This window comes from Ambystoma mexicanum, chromosome 2p (genome assembly GCF_040938575.1).
Source record: "Ambystoma mexicanum isolate Mex_15411 chromosome 2p, UKY_AmexF1_1, whole genome shotgun sequence".
Taxonomy (NCBI): Eukaryota; Metazoa; Chordata; class Amphibia; order Caudata; family Ambystomatidae; genus Ambystoma; species Ambystoma mexicanum.
In genome coordinates this window covers 756,247,109-756,265,241 of record NC_090923.1, presented here as the reverse complement: position 1 = coordinate 756,265,241, position 18,133 = coordinate 756,247,109, and the positions used below count along the sequence as shown (strand labels likewise).

Below are 18,133 nucleotides of genomic sequence, written 5' to 3'. Positions count from 1 at the left end.
CATTGTACAATCTCAATGATAAGACCAATGAAATCACCCATTGGAATGCGCATTAGGAAGGATAATTTCCATTATAATGTATGCACTGCACATCTGTCTCACCGATCGAAGACATTTACCTATGTTTAACTGAATTAATTCTTTCCATTGCTTATATTATATATCATGCAGTAAGATATACGCTCCTGGGTTACAACTGAAAAGGCTGGTTACCCACAAAACACATTTACAATTTCTACGGCCCTTTTGTATTTGGAAAACATATACTACAACAGACCAATGCCTTTTTGTCACTGTTGCAAGAGGGCTTTCCCATCTGTAGGAAAGATGGGCCCCGAAACGCATTCTGAAATGTCCCCATGCATAGCGCCTGCTTGCCCTAGGTGGAATGCTGCAGGGCTGGAAGGTCTAGAATGCCAGACTCCATATAGCTGATCTCCTTCCACTGTCCCATGCGCAAAACAACAGCTGGAAATGGGTGGCTGCACCAGCAATCGTATATACTACATGAAACCATTGTCGAGAACTGGAAACAAACACCAGCTCTTGCCTGTTACAGCAAGCACAATTAACTACTGAATTATTCCAAACATATTAAACATTGGGCCTCATTACGATACTGACTGTAGCCGTGCCGTTTTTTCCGGCGCCTGCGAATGGGCAATTACCGGGTCATTACAGCCCCGCCGGACTCGGTAATTGCCCATTTCGGGCGCTGGGAAAAAATGCCCCCATTCCATAGGGCTCAATGGGAATGGGGAGGTCGGATGCACGGCACCATTCAGAATGGTGCCGGTGCATCAGACATGCTTTGTTCACGGCTGCCGGTACGCCCGCCAGCTCAGACCTGGGGGGGTGAGCAGAACTTGTAGTTTGCTTGTCCAGTAACAACGTTACCAGCAAGCATACCAGTACCGCTGTTACCGGACCGGCAAACTTATAATGAGGCCCATTGTCTACTTGTACCATTTTAAAGACATGTATGAAAAGGGGTTGGACACAAATATACAAATGTCTCCCAACTAATATTCTGATCATAATTTTATTGCAGACAAATACACAAATTCCAACATATTTAAATGAATAGTTTCGTCACCAATTGCATTGTTTACATTATAATGCACATTGGCACCACAAAAACGATTCTGCATCAGTAAATGCATGAACACATGAGAAAGCTCCTCAGTGGCGATGTGTTCTTATTCGACTAAGTCAGGAGTGTTACTCTGGACCAGTTGCAGGATGCAAGTGGTGATAACATTATGAAACTGAACGTGTTGAAATGTGTAAAATAAACCAAAGCTAAATGGATACGCTTCTCGTGGGCACACATTCACCGGGCCTCATTACAAGCCTGCCGGTGCGGAAATAAGGGTGCTGGTAGCAGCGTACCAGCACCCTTTCCGGACCACCAGACTACAAGTATTCCTGCAGGGGCTGTTGCTCCCGGAAGGTCTGACCTGCTGGTCTTTCCGTGTCCCCATTCCAATGGATCCTATGGAACGCCACAGGAATGGGGATTTACACTTTCTGCCGCCCGACATCCCGGGCCGCTAGGACTTGTAATGTCCCGGAGGTACCGGGATATCAGGCGGCTGAACAGTGTTATGAGTTCGGCAGCAACCTGGCGGGTTACCGCCGAACTCGTAATGAGGCCCATCATCATCAAATAAATGTGTCCTGGTGCAGGTCAGACAATTCATAGAGCAATAAAGAGTTTTGCTCTGAGTCGACCAAAACACTCTATGTCGACACTCCACGTTTTGAAAGATTTGTGACGACATTGTTATCATTGTATGATTTATTGAGGTATTTCATCACAGAAACGAGAGTGGTAGCTGTATTGTTTGTGCATCAGCGGGTGGGATGTTTGAATGTCTACTCAGACTAGTCCCATGTATTATGGCTGATTTTAGTGGATTTAAAAGAAAGGATATGTCTTCAATAAAATTATAATCACAATATTTAGTTGAGAGACGTTTGTATATTTGCATTGGCCCCTTTCAGACATTTCTTCAAACAGATATAAATAGACGAACTTTAATATATTTGAAATAATTCAGTAGTTAATTGTATAGGCTGTACCAAGCAATATAAGGTGTTTGTTTGCAGTTCTTGGCCTTTTTTATCATTTAGTATAGACAGTTTTCCAGGTTGGTCAAGACTGTGCACCAGGTTCCTAAGGTTTTTGAAGAGGAGCCATCAATCGGTCTTATCTAAACAGAGGTTTTCTAAGGGAATATGCCAGGTAACTGATGCAGGTCTGGTTCCCACAGTGGCTGCTCCAGACCTCATTCCTTCTAATACCATTATAATGAAAGAATATATGAAGAAATAAAAACAACATCAAATACTAAAATGCAGACGAAACAAAAGACGCATAATTGTACAACAATTTTAATTAACAATATGGAAAAATACATGGGGCCTCATTACACGGTAGGCGGTGAGCCATGGCGCTATTAGCGCCATGGCTCATGCCGGTAAAATACCGGCACCGCCTTGGCGGAAAGGGGATTTACCGCCCCATCCCAAGGTTGGAGGGGCGGTAAATCCCCCTTCCGCCATTGCCCTTCCCCATTCCCATTTCTGCCCCATAGGGCTCAATGGGAATGGGGAAGGCGCTAATTACGGCACCGCAATTTAGCGGTGCCGTAATTAGCTCCGAGGTCCCTTAGCGGGTTGGTATTTAACGCCTGCAAAAAGCAGGCGTTAAAACTCCAACCCGCTAAGGGACCTCGTAGTAAGGCGGCAGGGATTTACCGGTACCGGTATTTTACCGGTACCGGTAAATCCCTACCGCCTACCGTGTAATGAGGCCCATGGTCATTATGCTCAATAGATAGGTTAAACACAGTGCACCAAGGTCAGGAATTTTACACCAAAATGTAAAGAAAGAAAGGTACATTTAGCCCAAGTGTCTCATTCCCAAATGAAAGCACTTATTTCCCTTACCCAGGACGGAGATCCACAAGCCCTGTACCTCCTTTCTTAAATAATGTAGATCCTATTAGCTACTAATAGTAACTATTATTTAAGTGTCAACTGACAATTCGTTGTGTCTATCATTCTGTAAACATTACCCACATTAAATTATTCATTCAAGATCCAACTCACCAATATAAATTGAACTTCCCTGTGTTTACCTGCAATATTTAATTTGATGTCCTCCCTGGACCCATTGCAGGAGCAGGCCAGGCTGAGCTTCAAGGTCTCCACCTTATCTGAAACACAAGATGACAACAGAGGTGAGTGCAAAATGCCGGGGGTGCAACGGCTGACAGTGGGCTAAAGACATGACCACGTAAACCTCTGGGCACCTTATTTATGGTGGAAAGAGTGGAGATGGCCATGCAATATGTGGTCTATGTCCGTGCCACCAGAAAAGAAAATGTGTAATCCTGGCTTCTATACTCGACCAAACTGAGTGGCCTTGGTCAAATCACTTCTAAGGCTCAGTTCCATTCTCTCTCCAAATATTGGCAGGGCTAATACGAAGGGGTACCCTCAGTACAGTGTGGGTCTATTTGCTAATGCCAGATGTGCATGGCAGTGGAATAAACCCTGACAGCACCATTCCCATTGTTATGGTTACAGGGAGTACCCTCCTTTTTTGCTCTTTACCCTCCCTACCGCCACCCTCAGACACTATCATTTACCCCCCCCCCCTCATTCCTGTCTCCACATTTTCCTCCATGTCACCCTTTATACAACCAAGGATTTTTGGACGGCCTAGGGACGGCAAATGTGCCACACATGCAACGCGCATCACACGTAAATCCCTACTGGGGTAAGTCCAATTCATTTATTTATTTTATTTATTTATTGGATATTTGTAAGATATTTGTACGGTGGCTATTCAACAAATGGTGTTTCAAGGCGCCACAAGACACAAAAGGGGTGGTGGGAGAAGGATAACAATAACGGTCCTACTAGGCCTTGTGACATTCGGATTGTGCAAATGCAGTAACAAGAAGTGTGAGGGAGAGGAGGGTGGAGGTGCTGGTCTGCACGAAATGAAATGCGAAGTGCTAGGGTGGGAAGGGAAGTGCAGGGTAGAGAGGAGAGAGGGCAAGTGAAATGGGTGGGTGGAGGAGGGGGGGATGAGGGTAACAAGGGCTAGGCGAGTGCTAAGGGGAGGACAGGAGGGCAAGTGCCAGGGATTTCAGGGGTGAGGGCCCACATGCTAAGTGCAATGAGTAGGAATGTAATGGGCACGGGGGGGCTGGTGCCCTGTAGAACTCAGAGGGAACCAGGCAGCCAGTCACTGCGACAGACAAGGTGTTAGCGGGGAGAGGGAAGGAAGAAGAGAAAAGGAGGGTCTTGAGGAGCTTCTGGAACTTAAGGAGATCCAGCTCAAGCCTGGGAGGGGCAGGGAGACCATTCCAGAGGGAGGCTCCAGCAGAAGAGAGAGATCTGCTCCCCACTCTCTACTTAGAGAAGTGTCTGAGCTGCAGAGAGTTTGAGCTAGAAGATCGTAGGGCTCCTAGAGAACAATACATCTTTGAAGAATTTCAATTCACTTGCCATGCTATTGGGCAGTTCACAATTCCAGAATTTTGACACTGCTCATTTTTCTGGGGAAGCATATCCCAATTCCTAGATTTTCATGCACAACCCATACCGTTGTCAGGTTCCCGTTCTTAGCTCTTCAGGCACCACAGGTCACCATTGTCATGTATGCCAACATAATCCATTCCAAACTGTAGGTGTTTTATTTTCAGTCTTGTTTTTTTTTTACTTTGCACTTTGGGACATGTGTCCGTGTTTATAAAATGGGAAAAGGAGAACTACAAGCTCAGGGATGCAAAGACAAAACCAGTCTGGATGAGCACCTGCAGACTGGAATAGGACTTTCTGGAAAGTGTGTGTTTGGACCAGTTTCAGGTCACACATCACACTTTCTGTGCTTGCAGGTAAACATTGTCACAACTGGCTGGCTTGGTTCTCAAGAAGTGTGATCATGTTCGCATAGCCTTAGAGGGCTGACCTTTGGGCAATACATCGAGGGACAAGCAGTCACCAACCGATGGATGGCCCTTACTCTCCTCTCCTCTGGCTCCCAATGCCATCCACTAGTCTGAGCATATTGTCTTATTGGGCTACAGGATGCTCAATCTTCTAATAAAATGGCAAACACGCGGATTCAGGTCCTCAAAAAACAAATACCATACTAAACCACTGTGAGGCTTTAAGACCCAATATAACATTATTATTGTTAATTTTATATCATCATTAACATTATCATCATTAGTTGTTCAGGTACAACATATCACACCGTGAGATTTTCAGAGAAATGAGTTCACCACTTATAAACTTAATACGAAGATTCCCACCACAATATATTGTTGTGATTTTTCTGGGCCCAAATACCATACTGTTCGACTTTACTTAAGCTTATGCATCCACCAGTGAGCTAGATTAGCTTGCAATGGCCCTGAAAATCAAGTGAACATGGACTCAGGGGTATATCTAGTCCACGAGGGTGGGCTATAAAGCTATTATATTATACAGAACAGGCTGTGTGTGCAGCGGTGGCCTGGAGAACTGGCCAGTGGGGTGCAGGAGGAGAAGGGGGGGCTACCGAGTGCTTCCATTGGCTGATAAGACACTCTGGTGATGCATAAGAGGAGTCGGTTGTTTGGGAGGCATGGACTGAAACCATGTATGGCACCTGAGCAGGGAGGGGGTTGTGGAGACTGGTGCAGAGCCGCAGGAGTCAGTAGCACAGCTGCAGATGGTGGCCGAGGAAGGGAAGGGAGCAGCAGTATGGTGAAAGAAGACCCCGGGGAGCAGGGGTGGACTGGCCTCTAGGGAACTCTGAAGATATCCTAGTAGGCCTCTGCACCCTGGGCCTCTTTTGTGTGGTAAACTATGGTTTTCTCATAGGAAAAGGCTTGGGAAAATGTGTAATATGGGGCCACTTTGAACATTATTTACAGGGCATTTTTTGGTTGCCACTCCACCCCTGCCGGGGAGGATTATGAAGTGGCTGAAAATCCTGGTTACACCAGGAAAATTAGCTGTGAGTTTAACTAATTAGTGAATGCAACGTCAATCCCTGGGGAATTTAATACACATTGGGCCTCATTACGACCCTGGCGGTAGCCGTGCCCTTATTAAGGGCACGGCTGCCGCTGGTAATGATTTTTTACCAGAGCCCAGAAAAGGGCAATAACCGGGTCATGCCAACCTTGGCGGACCTAGTAATTGCCCTTTTCTGGGCGCCAATAAAAATTAATCCCCATTCCCATTTGAGCCCCGTAGGGCTCAATTGCAATTTAGACGATGCTAACAACGGGCCCGTTAATGACGGGCCCGTTAATGACGGGCCCGTTGTTAGCATCCTGGTCTGCTAGCGGGTCCCGCTAAGGACGCCTGGTCTGGCCAGGCGTCCAGAGCGGGGCCGGCAGCAGACCACGTAATGAGGCGGCCCTTAATGAACGGTGCCGGTCCCTTACCGGCACCGTTCATTATGGGTTCGCACTCGTTGTAATGAGGCCCATTCTTTTTTTAAATATTGGCGTTTCTGAACCATACCAAAAGAAAATAATACATTTTGCTTCTTTAATGAAAAGACATTGGGCCTCATTACGAGTTTGGAGGTAGCCATGCCACTCTTAGAAGCATGGCTATTCCCAAACCGGGTACCGGGTCCGGGTTCCAGGAATAGGGAATTACCGTGCCATTCTGACTTTGGAGGGCCCGGTAATTCCCTTTTCCCGGGACCTGGACCCGGTACATCCCCATTCCCATTTAAGCCCCCATAGGGCTCAATGGGAATGGGGAGGAAGCTAACAACAGGACCGTAAATGACGGGCCCGTTGTTAGCACCCTGGTCTGCTAGCGGGTCCCGCTAAGGACGTCTGGTTTGACCAGACATCCTTAGCGGCACCCGCTAGCAGACCTCATAATGGGGGGGTAGAGTGATAACGGCGCTGGCAGCTCTACCGGCGCCGTTATCACTCTACCGCATTCCTCGTAATGAGACCCATTGTAAATGAGGTTACAGGACAACTGGCTTAGACAATCAGGCTAATTAGTGAAAGGCACAATATATGGCTCATTTATGGATAATTCGTGACATTGAAAAGTTCTAGATTAAATATTGCGTGTCCACATTCTGGACAATGAATTACATGCACTTTTTTATATAATGAATTCATAGTAAGTGCAAATCAAGTAAATTATATTAGTACCCTGCGAGAGTCAAGCAGAATGCAACACGCATTCTTAGCTGGGATTCCAGCTGCCTGGTCCTCGGCGAGGGGTGTGGCAGCCCCTCAGCCAATGAGGAGGCTCATAGCGGGGCCATCCCCGCTCTGAGCCTCCCCACGGATGAGAGGCTGCCTTCGCCCCCCGCAGGGGACTTGGCTAAGGCTTCTTGCTCCTTGGCAGCCTCCAGCCATGTGGAGACTGGGAGCTGCAGCGTTTCGGGACAGAAAAAATGCTTTTAGTGCCCCGGTCACGCAGATATTGCGGGCCGGGCTACTAATAGCAATATTCCTCTCACGGCAGGGGCATTACCTGAGTCGGTAATGCCCCCGCCGCTCGGCGCATATTGCTTAAATATATGTCTAAACGTTGGCTGAATCCTGCTTTGAGCAACAACTGGCTAATCTATGATAGACACAAATCCAAGGTCATTTTTGCGCATGCACATCCTAGAAAAGGATATTAGATACACATTGTAACAAAGTCTCGGGAGGATAGCTCAGGGGCAATGTGCTCACAGGTTAAGCGCGTTATAAATAACCAACAAAGTACACGTACATCCTTTTTAAATCAAGGCAGGCACAACCAATTGCTTAGTTATGCTATACACAAAGTCTTAATTATTTCTTAATTCTGAATTTTTATCAATTCATGAAATGTACACATATGATGTATTTCATTGGAAGCGTGCATGTTAAGTAATTAGTGATATGGTGGAATCGTAGCCAGTTCCCAGTAGATACAAATCATGAGTACATGAATGTTCAACCCATGCCTGGCTTCATAACCGTATAAGCATAAACTGCATATTTCATGGCAGGAACACAGCCATTCAGTATGTGTGCTTGCAAGGATTTGAGAATAGCTTTCATTGGACTAAGGAATGGGATTACAACATCCTGGCTAATTCCTGATATGCAGAATCATGGGTTATTAGTGAGATTAACAAAAGCGAGGATAGTACTTTGTTTGGACAACCTGTGGGTACCTTACGTCATGCATGAATCATGGTTAATTCATAGTATGCAGAAACACATACTAATTAACAGTATGTGCACAGTACTGGCTAATATACAGAATGCACAAATCCTTGGGAATCTTAATTCGCCCATAGCCTGTATAAATAATAGTTTGCACAAATCCTCTATGATCCATGCTATGAACATGCCAAATGCAATTCATATTACCTAAATCGAGAATAATTTGCAGTGGCCACAAATCCCATCTCAATCATTACATGAAAACTTTTTGATTATTATATAGTAACTTTATATATATGCCCCAATTCCTCTCAATTTCATATGTAGGTCCTGGCTTCAGTTCACTGTTCCATAGTCCTATTGGCATCAGATATTTCAAAGCTGCATGAAAAACATGACTCTGATTTTGGAAGTGCCTACAAAATAGGGTGTTTTACCGGCTCGATGTTATAAGATCCCAGAAATAACAACCAAGACTGGAAATTGAAGCCGAAAAACAAGTACAAATAACTAATTTTTCAATCAAAGTAATGCAAACGGTAGAAAAGAACAAGTATGTTTTCGTAAATGTGTCACTAACTATAAAATACAATAAAAAGACGTAAAAAAAGAAATTGTCAAGGAAGATTGTAAAAATAACTAGATATACTGCCTCATCACGTGTTTGGCGGTAACCCTTAAATGCGGCGGTAACGCTATTACCGCCGCATTTAAGGGTCCGCCAAATCACATGTTTTGCAGATTTACCTCCAGCTCTGAGCTGATGGCAAATCCGCCACGATTTTGCCGATTTTCGGCGCTATTACCGCCTCCAGTAATAGCGCCGAATATTCCCCATTGCGCCCAATGGGGAATGGGAAATTTCCAAATGGGCACAGTGGGGAATGGGGACTTACCGTTCCGCCAAACCCGTGATCCGGTGCTTATAGCGCCAGAGGGTTTGGCAGTAGGGCTAATAGCATAGCGCCCAACTCGTCATCACGTGTTTGGCGGTAACCCTTAAATGCGGCAGTAACGCTATTACCGCCGCATTTAAGGGTCTGCCAAATCACAAGTTTGTCAGATTTACCTGCAGCTCTGAGCAGATGGCAAATCCGCCACGATTTTGCCGATTTTCGGCGCTATTACCGCCGCCGGTAATAGCGCCGAATATTCCCCAATCCGCCCAATGGGGAATGGGAAATTTCCGACTGGGCACAATGGGGAATGGGGACTTACCGTTCCGCCAAACCCGTGATCTGGTGCTTATAGAGCCAGAAGATTTGGCAGTAGGGCTAATAGCATAGCGCCCAACTCGTCATGAGGTCCATATTATTAAACTTGTTTTTCTTCTTAAAAACATATATTCTGTGAGAATAAAAGTATGCTACTTACCTATTACTTTTACAATCCTAAATGTAGATTTTCAAAATGGGCACAAACATTACGGCTCCAAGAACTATGCCAACCTCCCGCTGCCCTCCTGACCTGCTCAAAACAAAACTTATCACAGCCAGGAGTGCCTTTGTTTTATGACTTTTTCTTTTATCACATATTAAAGTTAGGATCATTTGGCTTTCTTCATTTTTACCTTATTTTAAATACAATCTAATTGTTATGTTTTTGTTTATTTTTTCCATTTTTGTAGAGCTATTTTTACTATGTACCAAGTTACGTAAAGCCTGCTTTAAACTTCTAAGATTGTATAAGAATTCAATAATTTGTATTTGAATTTATTGATTTGTTTGTATTTGTATAAGCATGTGGGTGTCATTTAAGTTCCTACAAAGTTCTTATTATTGTTCTCAAAATCCCACCCGTTTCACATGATATCACGGAGGAGAGGAACAAACAGACGTTGCTCTCAAATTCTTTTTGTTTGGAGAGCCGGGCCCGCTTTTCAAATAGCCGTCACATGCCCTACAAGATTGCGGGATTACAGTGGGGGTACACCTCCCAGTAAACCACCACCCACTCAAAAAACGTTACACGGCTACTGACATTAATTGGATCACCATCTCAAACATATGCTAACCATCTTCAGAGAGTTAACAGGTGTAACGGTATACCAGCAAACCAGTCTCACAGGGATGTCTACTGGTGCACATCCCAAATGCAGAACTTCTAGGCTTTGCCATTCCCCCTCAAGGAACACCCTCCACTTTCGTCTACAGTTTTACTTTCCTGCAATGTCCTAGGCAACAATGGCCTTGTACACATCTGGCCTCTCCTTATGGTTAGTTGCAAGCAGCTGGCCTTTCCTTATTCTTAGCAGACCTATGCTTATTCTTAGTTGCAGCTTAAAGCAGCTTCCCTGGCCCATAGCATAGATGGGAGCAGGACCAGGGTGGTCGTGTGATTCTGTTACTATGACTCTGGGGGGAGAGAGCTAATATGGAAATGCATTAAAATGGTTCCTCTTTTTCCACAACAAACGTGCATAAATGGTGACAATCAAACAGTACGTTGTTAACTAGTCTGACATCTTTTGGCATCCCACAAGTATCGATCCTCATCCCTAGTGTCATTTAACATATAGTTGGAGCCCCTGGTGAGCGGGCTAGTGGACTGTTCCACCAGTATGGAGATGATGCACAGATCCAATTACAGTTCACTCTGGAAGATTACTTACCACATCTCACAAGGAAACGCCAAAATCGGATGCCTCAACGCTACCTCAAACTCAACTCTTTGAAATTGAGGGCCCGATTTTCAAAGTTTGTTTGCATGGTGATTCTGGTGGCACTCGTCAACAATAGCGACAGTCTGAAATTGGCGGAAATATACACTACCTCGTTTGGTGGCAGGCCACTCATTTCAATGTCGATATTGTGAAGAAACGACAACCGCGGATTGTAGTGGTAAGTTTATATATCACAACACAATTAGAGACGACACCATGCGCCTTGCTTGAAAATGGCAAAAACCTCTGTATTTGTTGTTGCTTAAGAAGAGACTAGAGTCTGCCGTATCCTTCCCCAAGTTCAAAACAATTCCACACAGCCTCAGTATTCCCTTTCCCAAGTTCAGTTTGTCAACTTGTATTTCTTCTCAATTTTTCAATGTTCAAAAACAACTCCAAACCAGCTTTATACTCCTTCTAGTTTCTTAACAGTTCAATCAGATTTCTATCTCCTGTTTCACTTCGGTAACCTCTTTGGCTTTCAGAGTTGTGGTTTCCCCGGTCTAGACGCAGTTGTCGCACCACATGGTGCACCCATCACAGGTCGCGCAACCAGGAACACTGGGCCCCTTGGCACATAGAGCTTCTTCTGTATTTGTACCTGTGTGATGGTTCACACTCACTTGCTTTTCCTGGTCAGCCAGTTGGCTTTTCCACAATGTATTCTTTCCTTTGCCAGTCTGGGCTTTGCCACAATGTGTTATGATATATAGTTCACTTTGGGGTGTTTCTGGTGTTTTTATACTTTATAGCAATCTTTCATATTGGCTTTTCTATTGCATTTCATATGGCCTGTGCTTTGCTTTCAATAGGCAGTACTTGAATCTCATACAGACTTACTATCAAGTCATAACTTTGCCAAAAGCCTCCATTAGTTTGCTATTCAATAATGTGATCTTTTCATCTCCTTCTTGCATTCTATATTGTCCTTATATTTCCCTCAACCCATTGCTTTGGGTTAATTTCATCTTGTGCATGCTTTTTCATTTATTATGCGTCTATTTTGGCTTCCACACAGCCACCTGGAGTGCCCCAGTTTGAGTGATCTTCCCTTCTCACTCATCGGTCCCTGGCTTTGCTTTCAGCTTCTGCTCTGCCGACACGCTTTCGATTGACCGCAAGCCCCACTTGCACTTCACCTTCTCTTCGTATATCGCCGCAGCTCCACTTTCTCCCTGCGGACGCTATCAGTAACTCTGCTCCTTTCTTTTGTTTCTGCAGCTCTGGTTGCGGACCTCTGACCAGTGTGGCTTCCACACCTGTGGCCTCCTCGCAGCCTGCCCGGCCCTTGGCTCCACATCTTCTTTGAATTATCGGCGGCTTCCTGGCTCTCCTGCAGGACCCACCATGGATGCCTTACGTTATCCAAGTCTCTCACACCAAGACCGCAACAATCAGCCTCGGCTCTCTCCTGCTTCTCCCTTTTCTGCTGGATTCTTTTATACACCTGCAACCACTTGACCGGTTGCAGGTCTGAGTTCATAATTTTAATTGCCTGGTCGTAATTGGTGGAGCACTTGGGACATGCCTGACCTTTACAATAATCTACAGGCTTCTTCCTTGGCTCAGGACTAGAGTGGTGAAATGGCTTATTAGTGTTCACTACTCCTAGTTGCCTCTTCCTTGTCCCAGTACTACAGTGGGGTGACTGAGGGGAAAGGAGGGGAGATGGTTTGCAACAGCTCACAAAAGTCATGGGAGGGTAAGGTTGGTTCTTTTAAGGAAAAGGGGATACTCTGTCTCGCCTGCGGACCTCCTCTTCTTCGCCCTCCTCCTAGTGTTCCTGCATTTATTACGCCTTTTAGTGTTTTTCCAGGCAGAGGGAAAATGGTAGCAATATCCTACAAATGCAGAAGGGACCAAGGGTTCATCATGGAATGGGAAATGGGGGATACTGCGTCTCACCCAAGGGCATCCCCCTATGATTCCCCAAGTCTCCACTACCCAGGTGATCCTCCCTCACATCTCCACCCCCAGGGTTGGGATCCAAGAGCGATGGCCCTCCCCTGGCCACCTCCGCAGAGGATGATGGGGCGAAAGAAGTGAGGACGCCCTCATCGTCGTTCCTCACAGCACCTCCTGAATAGATTACTATCAGAATGTTCCTAAATGTTCCTTTGAGAACTAAGATAAAGGACCTGAATTGTATCACCTGAGCCGGGTGTGGTTTAACCAGACCTGCCTTTTTTTCTCTGCATTCTGGTACTTGAAGTCCTGCATTTAAGAGAATGTGAAGAATAATACATGACAGGATGAACTTGTCACACCTGGTAAGAACCAGTGTTATCCTTCTGTTGGAGTGGATTGCAGTTTCAGTTGTTTAATGCATATTTCTTTTATACCTTGTACTCACGAAAAAAACATGTTTCTATACATTGCATCAATTCCAAATGAAAAAAATGCTCTTATGTAGCACTTGTATTTTGGTGCGTTTAATCCACGGGACATGGTTTATAGTCTTAGATATTAAAGACGTTCCTGGTGCCATCAAGCATTCCTATGGGTGCTAGGAGGTGTTTTCGGCAGCACTTTAGTTAAATTGCGATTATCATGCAATTTAACAAAAATGCTGCTGAGACTTGCAATCTGCCCATGAATTCAGAGAACAGGCAGATTGCAGGTAGTTCACGGCCCTGCTCCGCGCTGACGCCCAGGACCACTTCAGAATATGCGCAGTGCCTAGGAGTCAGGCAAAGGCGGTGTGAAGCATGCTCACTGCACCTTCATGAGAATCGGGCCCTGCATCTCTTCCTCGCCCTCTAACCAACTAATGGCAACTCTTCCAGACCTGGCAATCTCCACAACCTTGGCCACTGAAGCTATAACTTCTTTCTCTCCATGCAGCAGACGCTGTCTTAAAATGAATTTGCAAAATATAGTTTAAAAAGCTCAAAATTCATCTCTGCTTAGTAAAGAATACAAGCCACCTCCATTGTAAAGACGTAGATAGATGCCTGGCGAAAGGCTTTGTGAGCAGTGCAAAGCTCATGGGCAGCCAGTCGCTCTGTCTTCTCAATCATGGGAATGGCAGCGGGGATTGCTTTTACTCAAGACAGAATAGAGGTTGCTCATTTCTTTTAAACTACAAGAAGTTTCTACATCACTTGAATACCGCCTACACATATTATTTCCTATTTCATCCAGAAAACAATATCAAAATAAAGAGTAGGTCTTGACCTGCAAGGGGTATTGTGATATACCCTTTGTATTTATTATAAACATACTGAACGTACTATAAACATACACAAAGAAGAAATAAAATTGCGATCCAATAAAATATTTATTTATTTATTTGTCCATTTATAAAGCGCACATAACCCATAGGCATCTAGGGGCTGTAGCTTTAAGAACATGGTTACACACACTTAGTTACAATTAGTACTTCTTTGATACAATACATTTAGTCAGGTTGTAGTTGTAGTTACAGTTAAGCATTTGCATGAGATCATAATTTGCTCAAAGGGCAGAACGTCGAATTGAATTAGAGGCACCAGTCATGACATTGCTGACGGGCGTTAGTGTCTATTGTTTAACTTCCCATTTCTTTAATATGGGTTTTGCACAGGACGCCCTGCACCCCTGGTTGGGTACCCGAAAGGACGGGTTCTGAATGTACAAGGGTTAATGAAATGACAAAATGGGCCTCATTATCAGTTTGCCAGTCCGAGAACTACGGTACCGGTAAGCATGCTGGTACCGTAGTTCCCAGACCGGCAAACTACGAGTTGTGCTATTGAGTGCCTTTCTGCCCGCCAGGTTCTACCTGGCGGGCAGAAAGGCACCCGCGATCACAGCATGTCAGATGCACCGGCACCGTTTATAACCTCCTATGGGACCGAATGGGAACGGGGAGCATCTTTTTTCTGGTGCCCGCAAACGGGCAATTACTGGGTCTGGCAGGGCCGTAATGACCCGGTAACAGCCCATTTGCGGGTGCAGGAAAAAACTGCAAGTTTGGCGGCAGCCTGCCGGTTTTACCGGCAAGGCTACCGCCAAACTTGTAATGAGGCCCAATGACTTGCATGGAAGAATGTAGGAGTTTAGGGATTACCTGGTGGAGGGAGGAGGGAGGATAATACAGCAGGGCGTGAGCTTTTGACAATGGTTTGTGCAGGAGGAGAACTCCCGCAGTGCATCGTTTAGTAGCAGCAAGGGGTTGTTAGTGAGAAGCAGTTACTGAAGCATTGGTTTTGTATTAAGATGGACAGTTGGTGGGGGGGGGCACTAAGAAGCTGATGGAAGTAGGTCATGTTGAGCAGGTTGAAGAAGTGGAGTCTGTCTGGCCTTTGCCAGAGTGTGGGAGCCAGTCTTCTCCAGAGTTTGGCGGCTGTAAGATTGAAGGCCAAATGTCTGTAATTCACATGTTTGTAGTAGAGGATTGTGAACAACTGAATGCCATGTGAGCATATGGACCTTTGTGACAGTGGGAAAAGGGACTCTTGAACGAGGAAGCCAGTAGGGGTCTGTGGAAGTCCATAGTATGAGAATGATGTTCCTGGAAACCATGGTTACTAAGTCATGTCAGTGGTATGACTCATTACTAATTGCGCCTCATTACGACCCAGGCGGTAAGTTACCGCCTGGGCCGTGACTTTACCACCATGGCGTAAACTATGTTTACGCCATGGTGGTTGGCAGACTTACCGCCCCATTCCGAGGTTGGCGGGCGGTAAGTCCCCAATCCCCATTTACCCTTCCCCATTCCCATTTTTGCCCCATAGGGCATAATGGGATTGGGGAAGGCGTTAATTACTCCACCGTAAATTACGGTGGCGTAATTAACTCCATGGTCCCTTAGCGCCATGGATTTTAACACCTGCTAAAAGCAGGTGTTAAATCCGCCATGGCGCTAAGGGACCTCGTACTCAGGCGGTAAGGGTCGGCGCTGTTTACGCCGCCGTAGAACCCTTACCGCCTGAGTCGTAATGAGGCCCATTGTGTTTATTACGTGGTGCTTAAGTGTCACCTATGAACATTTCAGTAGCGGGAGATATAATGTGAGGAGGGACACACAGTGTGTGTGTCTTGTTTGGTTATTTATTCGCCCATTGCCTGTAGCCATGCTAAAACCTATCTCCTTTCCCACACACTACCTGCCCCTCCACGCCCAAAATGATAATCTTGGGATCTCTCTAAATTGGCTATACAAGCAGTTACTTCAAACTGTGACATGCCAGTGTTATTTCTAGGCACTCTGCTGAGGCTGAGAATGAATGGCGTGTTTATAGCAGCAAATGTGCTAAACGTGTAATAATAATGTCTTAATCAAGTGTGCCTTTAGTGTGCAATGGTTTTAGCTGAATTTTGAGGGTAGCCACTGAATTGAATCTAGATTTTTTTTGAGTAGCCACACTGTATTGAACTTAAGGACTACTAACCATCCCTGCTCCTCTCCTGCATACCTCCCACTCAACACGCACGCCCACATGGACTAGCTTTAATACACACAAACCCACAAGCCACACATCCGCCACAATAACTAATTGTTGAAAACAACAAACAACCCAAACACTGGATGTTGCCACTCCGAATATAATAACCCAAGTGCAAACACCAACAGAAGAGCACAACCTCTATCCACTCCCTCTTCTCTCACTAACCTACCAACCACCCACTTTCTTACAGAGCCACCTGAGCGCCGGGAGACCCTGCAAATGGTAGAGGTGCACAGAATAATTCAACATAACATAACATAGCATTTACATCTGTGCGTTGAACGGAAGCCCTGTTAAAAACATGCATTAACAAAGTGAACAGTTTTGGCTTGTGCAAATGTATTAGATAGGCATTTTCCAGGCACTGCTTCAATATGCCCATGTAATCAGAACATGTTCAAGCTGTTGCTATCTTATGGCCAAGTAGTACCCTTATGGCAGTGCCTGGCAAATGCCTATCTCATGCCTACACAAAAGCAAAAATGGTTGGCTTTGCCAATGCATGTTCCTTTAGTAACCCGAGTTCCACAATGCCAAAACCATCAACATAAATTTTCAAAATGGCTGAGTTTGTTATGTTACAATGTGTTACTATGGCTACCCAACCAGACGTGATACGCTGGGCTTCCCTCTTCTGCATTACAGCTCTACTCAATCCTGGGGCATTCGGACTCATTTGTCCGTGAGTGTTGCCCATGAGACTGAATACTACACAGAATGAAAGAGGTACACAGGTGGGGGATATTGGTAGAGGCATGGGCAGGCCCAGGAAGAAGTACTGGCATTGATGAGCAGACATGGGGTGATATTTGGTGGAGGCTGAGACATGGACGTGGCCATCAGGGTGTTTGTGGGGTTGTTGATAGAGGGCAGATTGGGAGATATAGATCCACAAGGAGGTGAGGATTGATACCGTAGATCTCACCAAACCCTTTGAACCTAATTAGAAATCTTCAATTTTTTTCTCTTTGAATTGTTTAGGTAAGTGGGTACATTTTAAAACATAGATAGGGTGGGGTAAGTGGATAGGATAAGGTAGGGGGAAGTGGATGGGTGGGGGTTCTCCCACCGCATAATACAAAAAATGTGAAGAAATAAATTGGAAGATTTCACCTTTAGGTGAAGTGGATTCGGTGAAATCACGGACATCCGGTGAGGACGACTGATAGCGACACTTGGAGCCACGGGGAGATATATAGGTATTTGTATCCACTGCAGGAGATACTGATGATGATGATGATGATGGGGGTAAAACTTATGAAATCTATCAAAGGAGCCTCGGGGAGCAGAGAAATAAAGACTTGAACTGTAACTAGTGTTACTCTTTGGCATATGTGTTTGTTTACTTTTATAATCTATCTTCCTGAAATCTTCTCAGCTTGTGTGAAGTTACTTCTTTTGACGACTATGGGGAGAGGTTCTTTGGTGCCAATTACCAAGACTTGATTGCGTTCAATGGTGTGATGTCACTTCATGATATCTTAATGGTGTGAGCCAATGGTTCTGCTATTCTAATGGGGAGACACCTCCTTTATGTCTTTTTGCAAGAGGTCGGCCTTTTGGAATAGCGCGGCTGATATTGGAAAGTTGAGGAGAGCTAAGTAGCTGCCTTGTTCTTAACGGGCTGAGTTTTAAAAAAAGGTTTGCATCAATGCAATTTAAATGTCCTAGTTAGGTTCAGCAGAGAAGCAGAATACATGGGATGTCTTGGAGAGGCACACAATCCCCATCACCTGCATGTTTGTAGGTGGCAAGGCGGATTCTGCCCACGGCAAAGCCCTATGGTGATGTCCAAGAGTGCAGGGACACTGGGCTTAGCTGGGCATGGTCAGAGCTGCCTG

The 18,133-nt window shown here is 45.3% G+C and overlaps 1 protein-coding gene across 1 annotated transcript in view; it reads right to left on the bottom strand.

The window, feature by feature from the left end:
• Positions 1-18,133, bottom strand: part of TGFB1 (transforming growth factor beta 1) — a 128,790-nt gene that overhangs the window by 23,198 nt on the left and 87,459 nt on the right. The window contains exon 4 of the mRNA XM_069644400.1: positions 3,147-3,224. Coding sequence (XP_069500501.1) covers positions 3,147-3,224 — 78 coding nt within the window. The remainder of the gene's footprint in view (positions 1-3,146; positions 3,225-18,133) is intronic.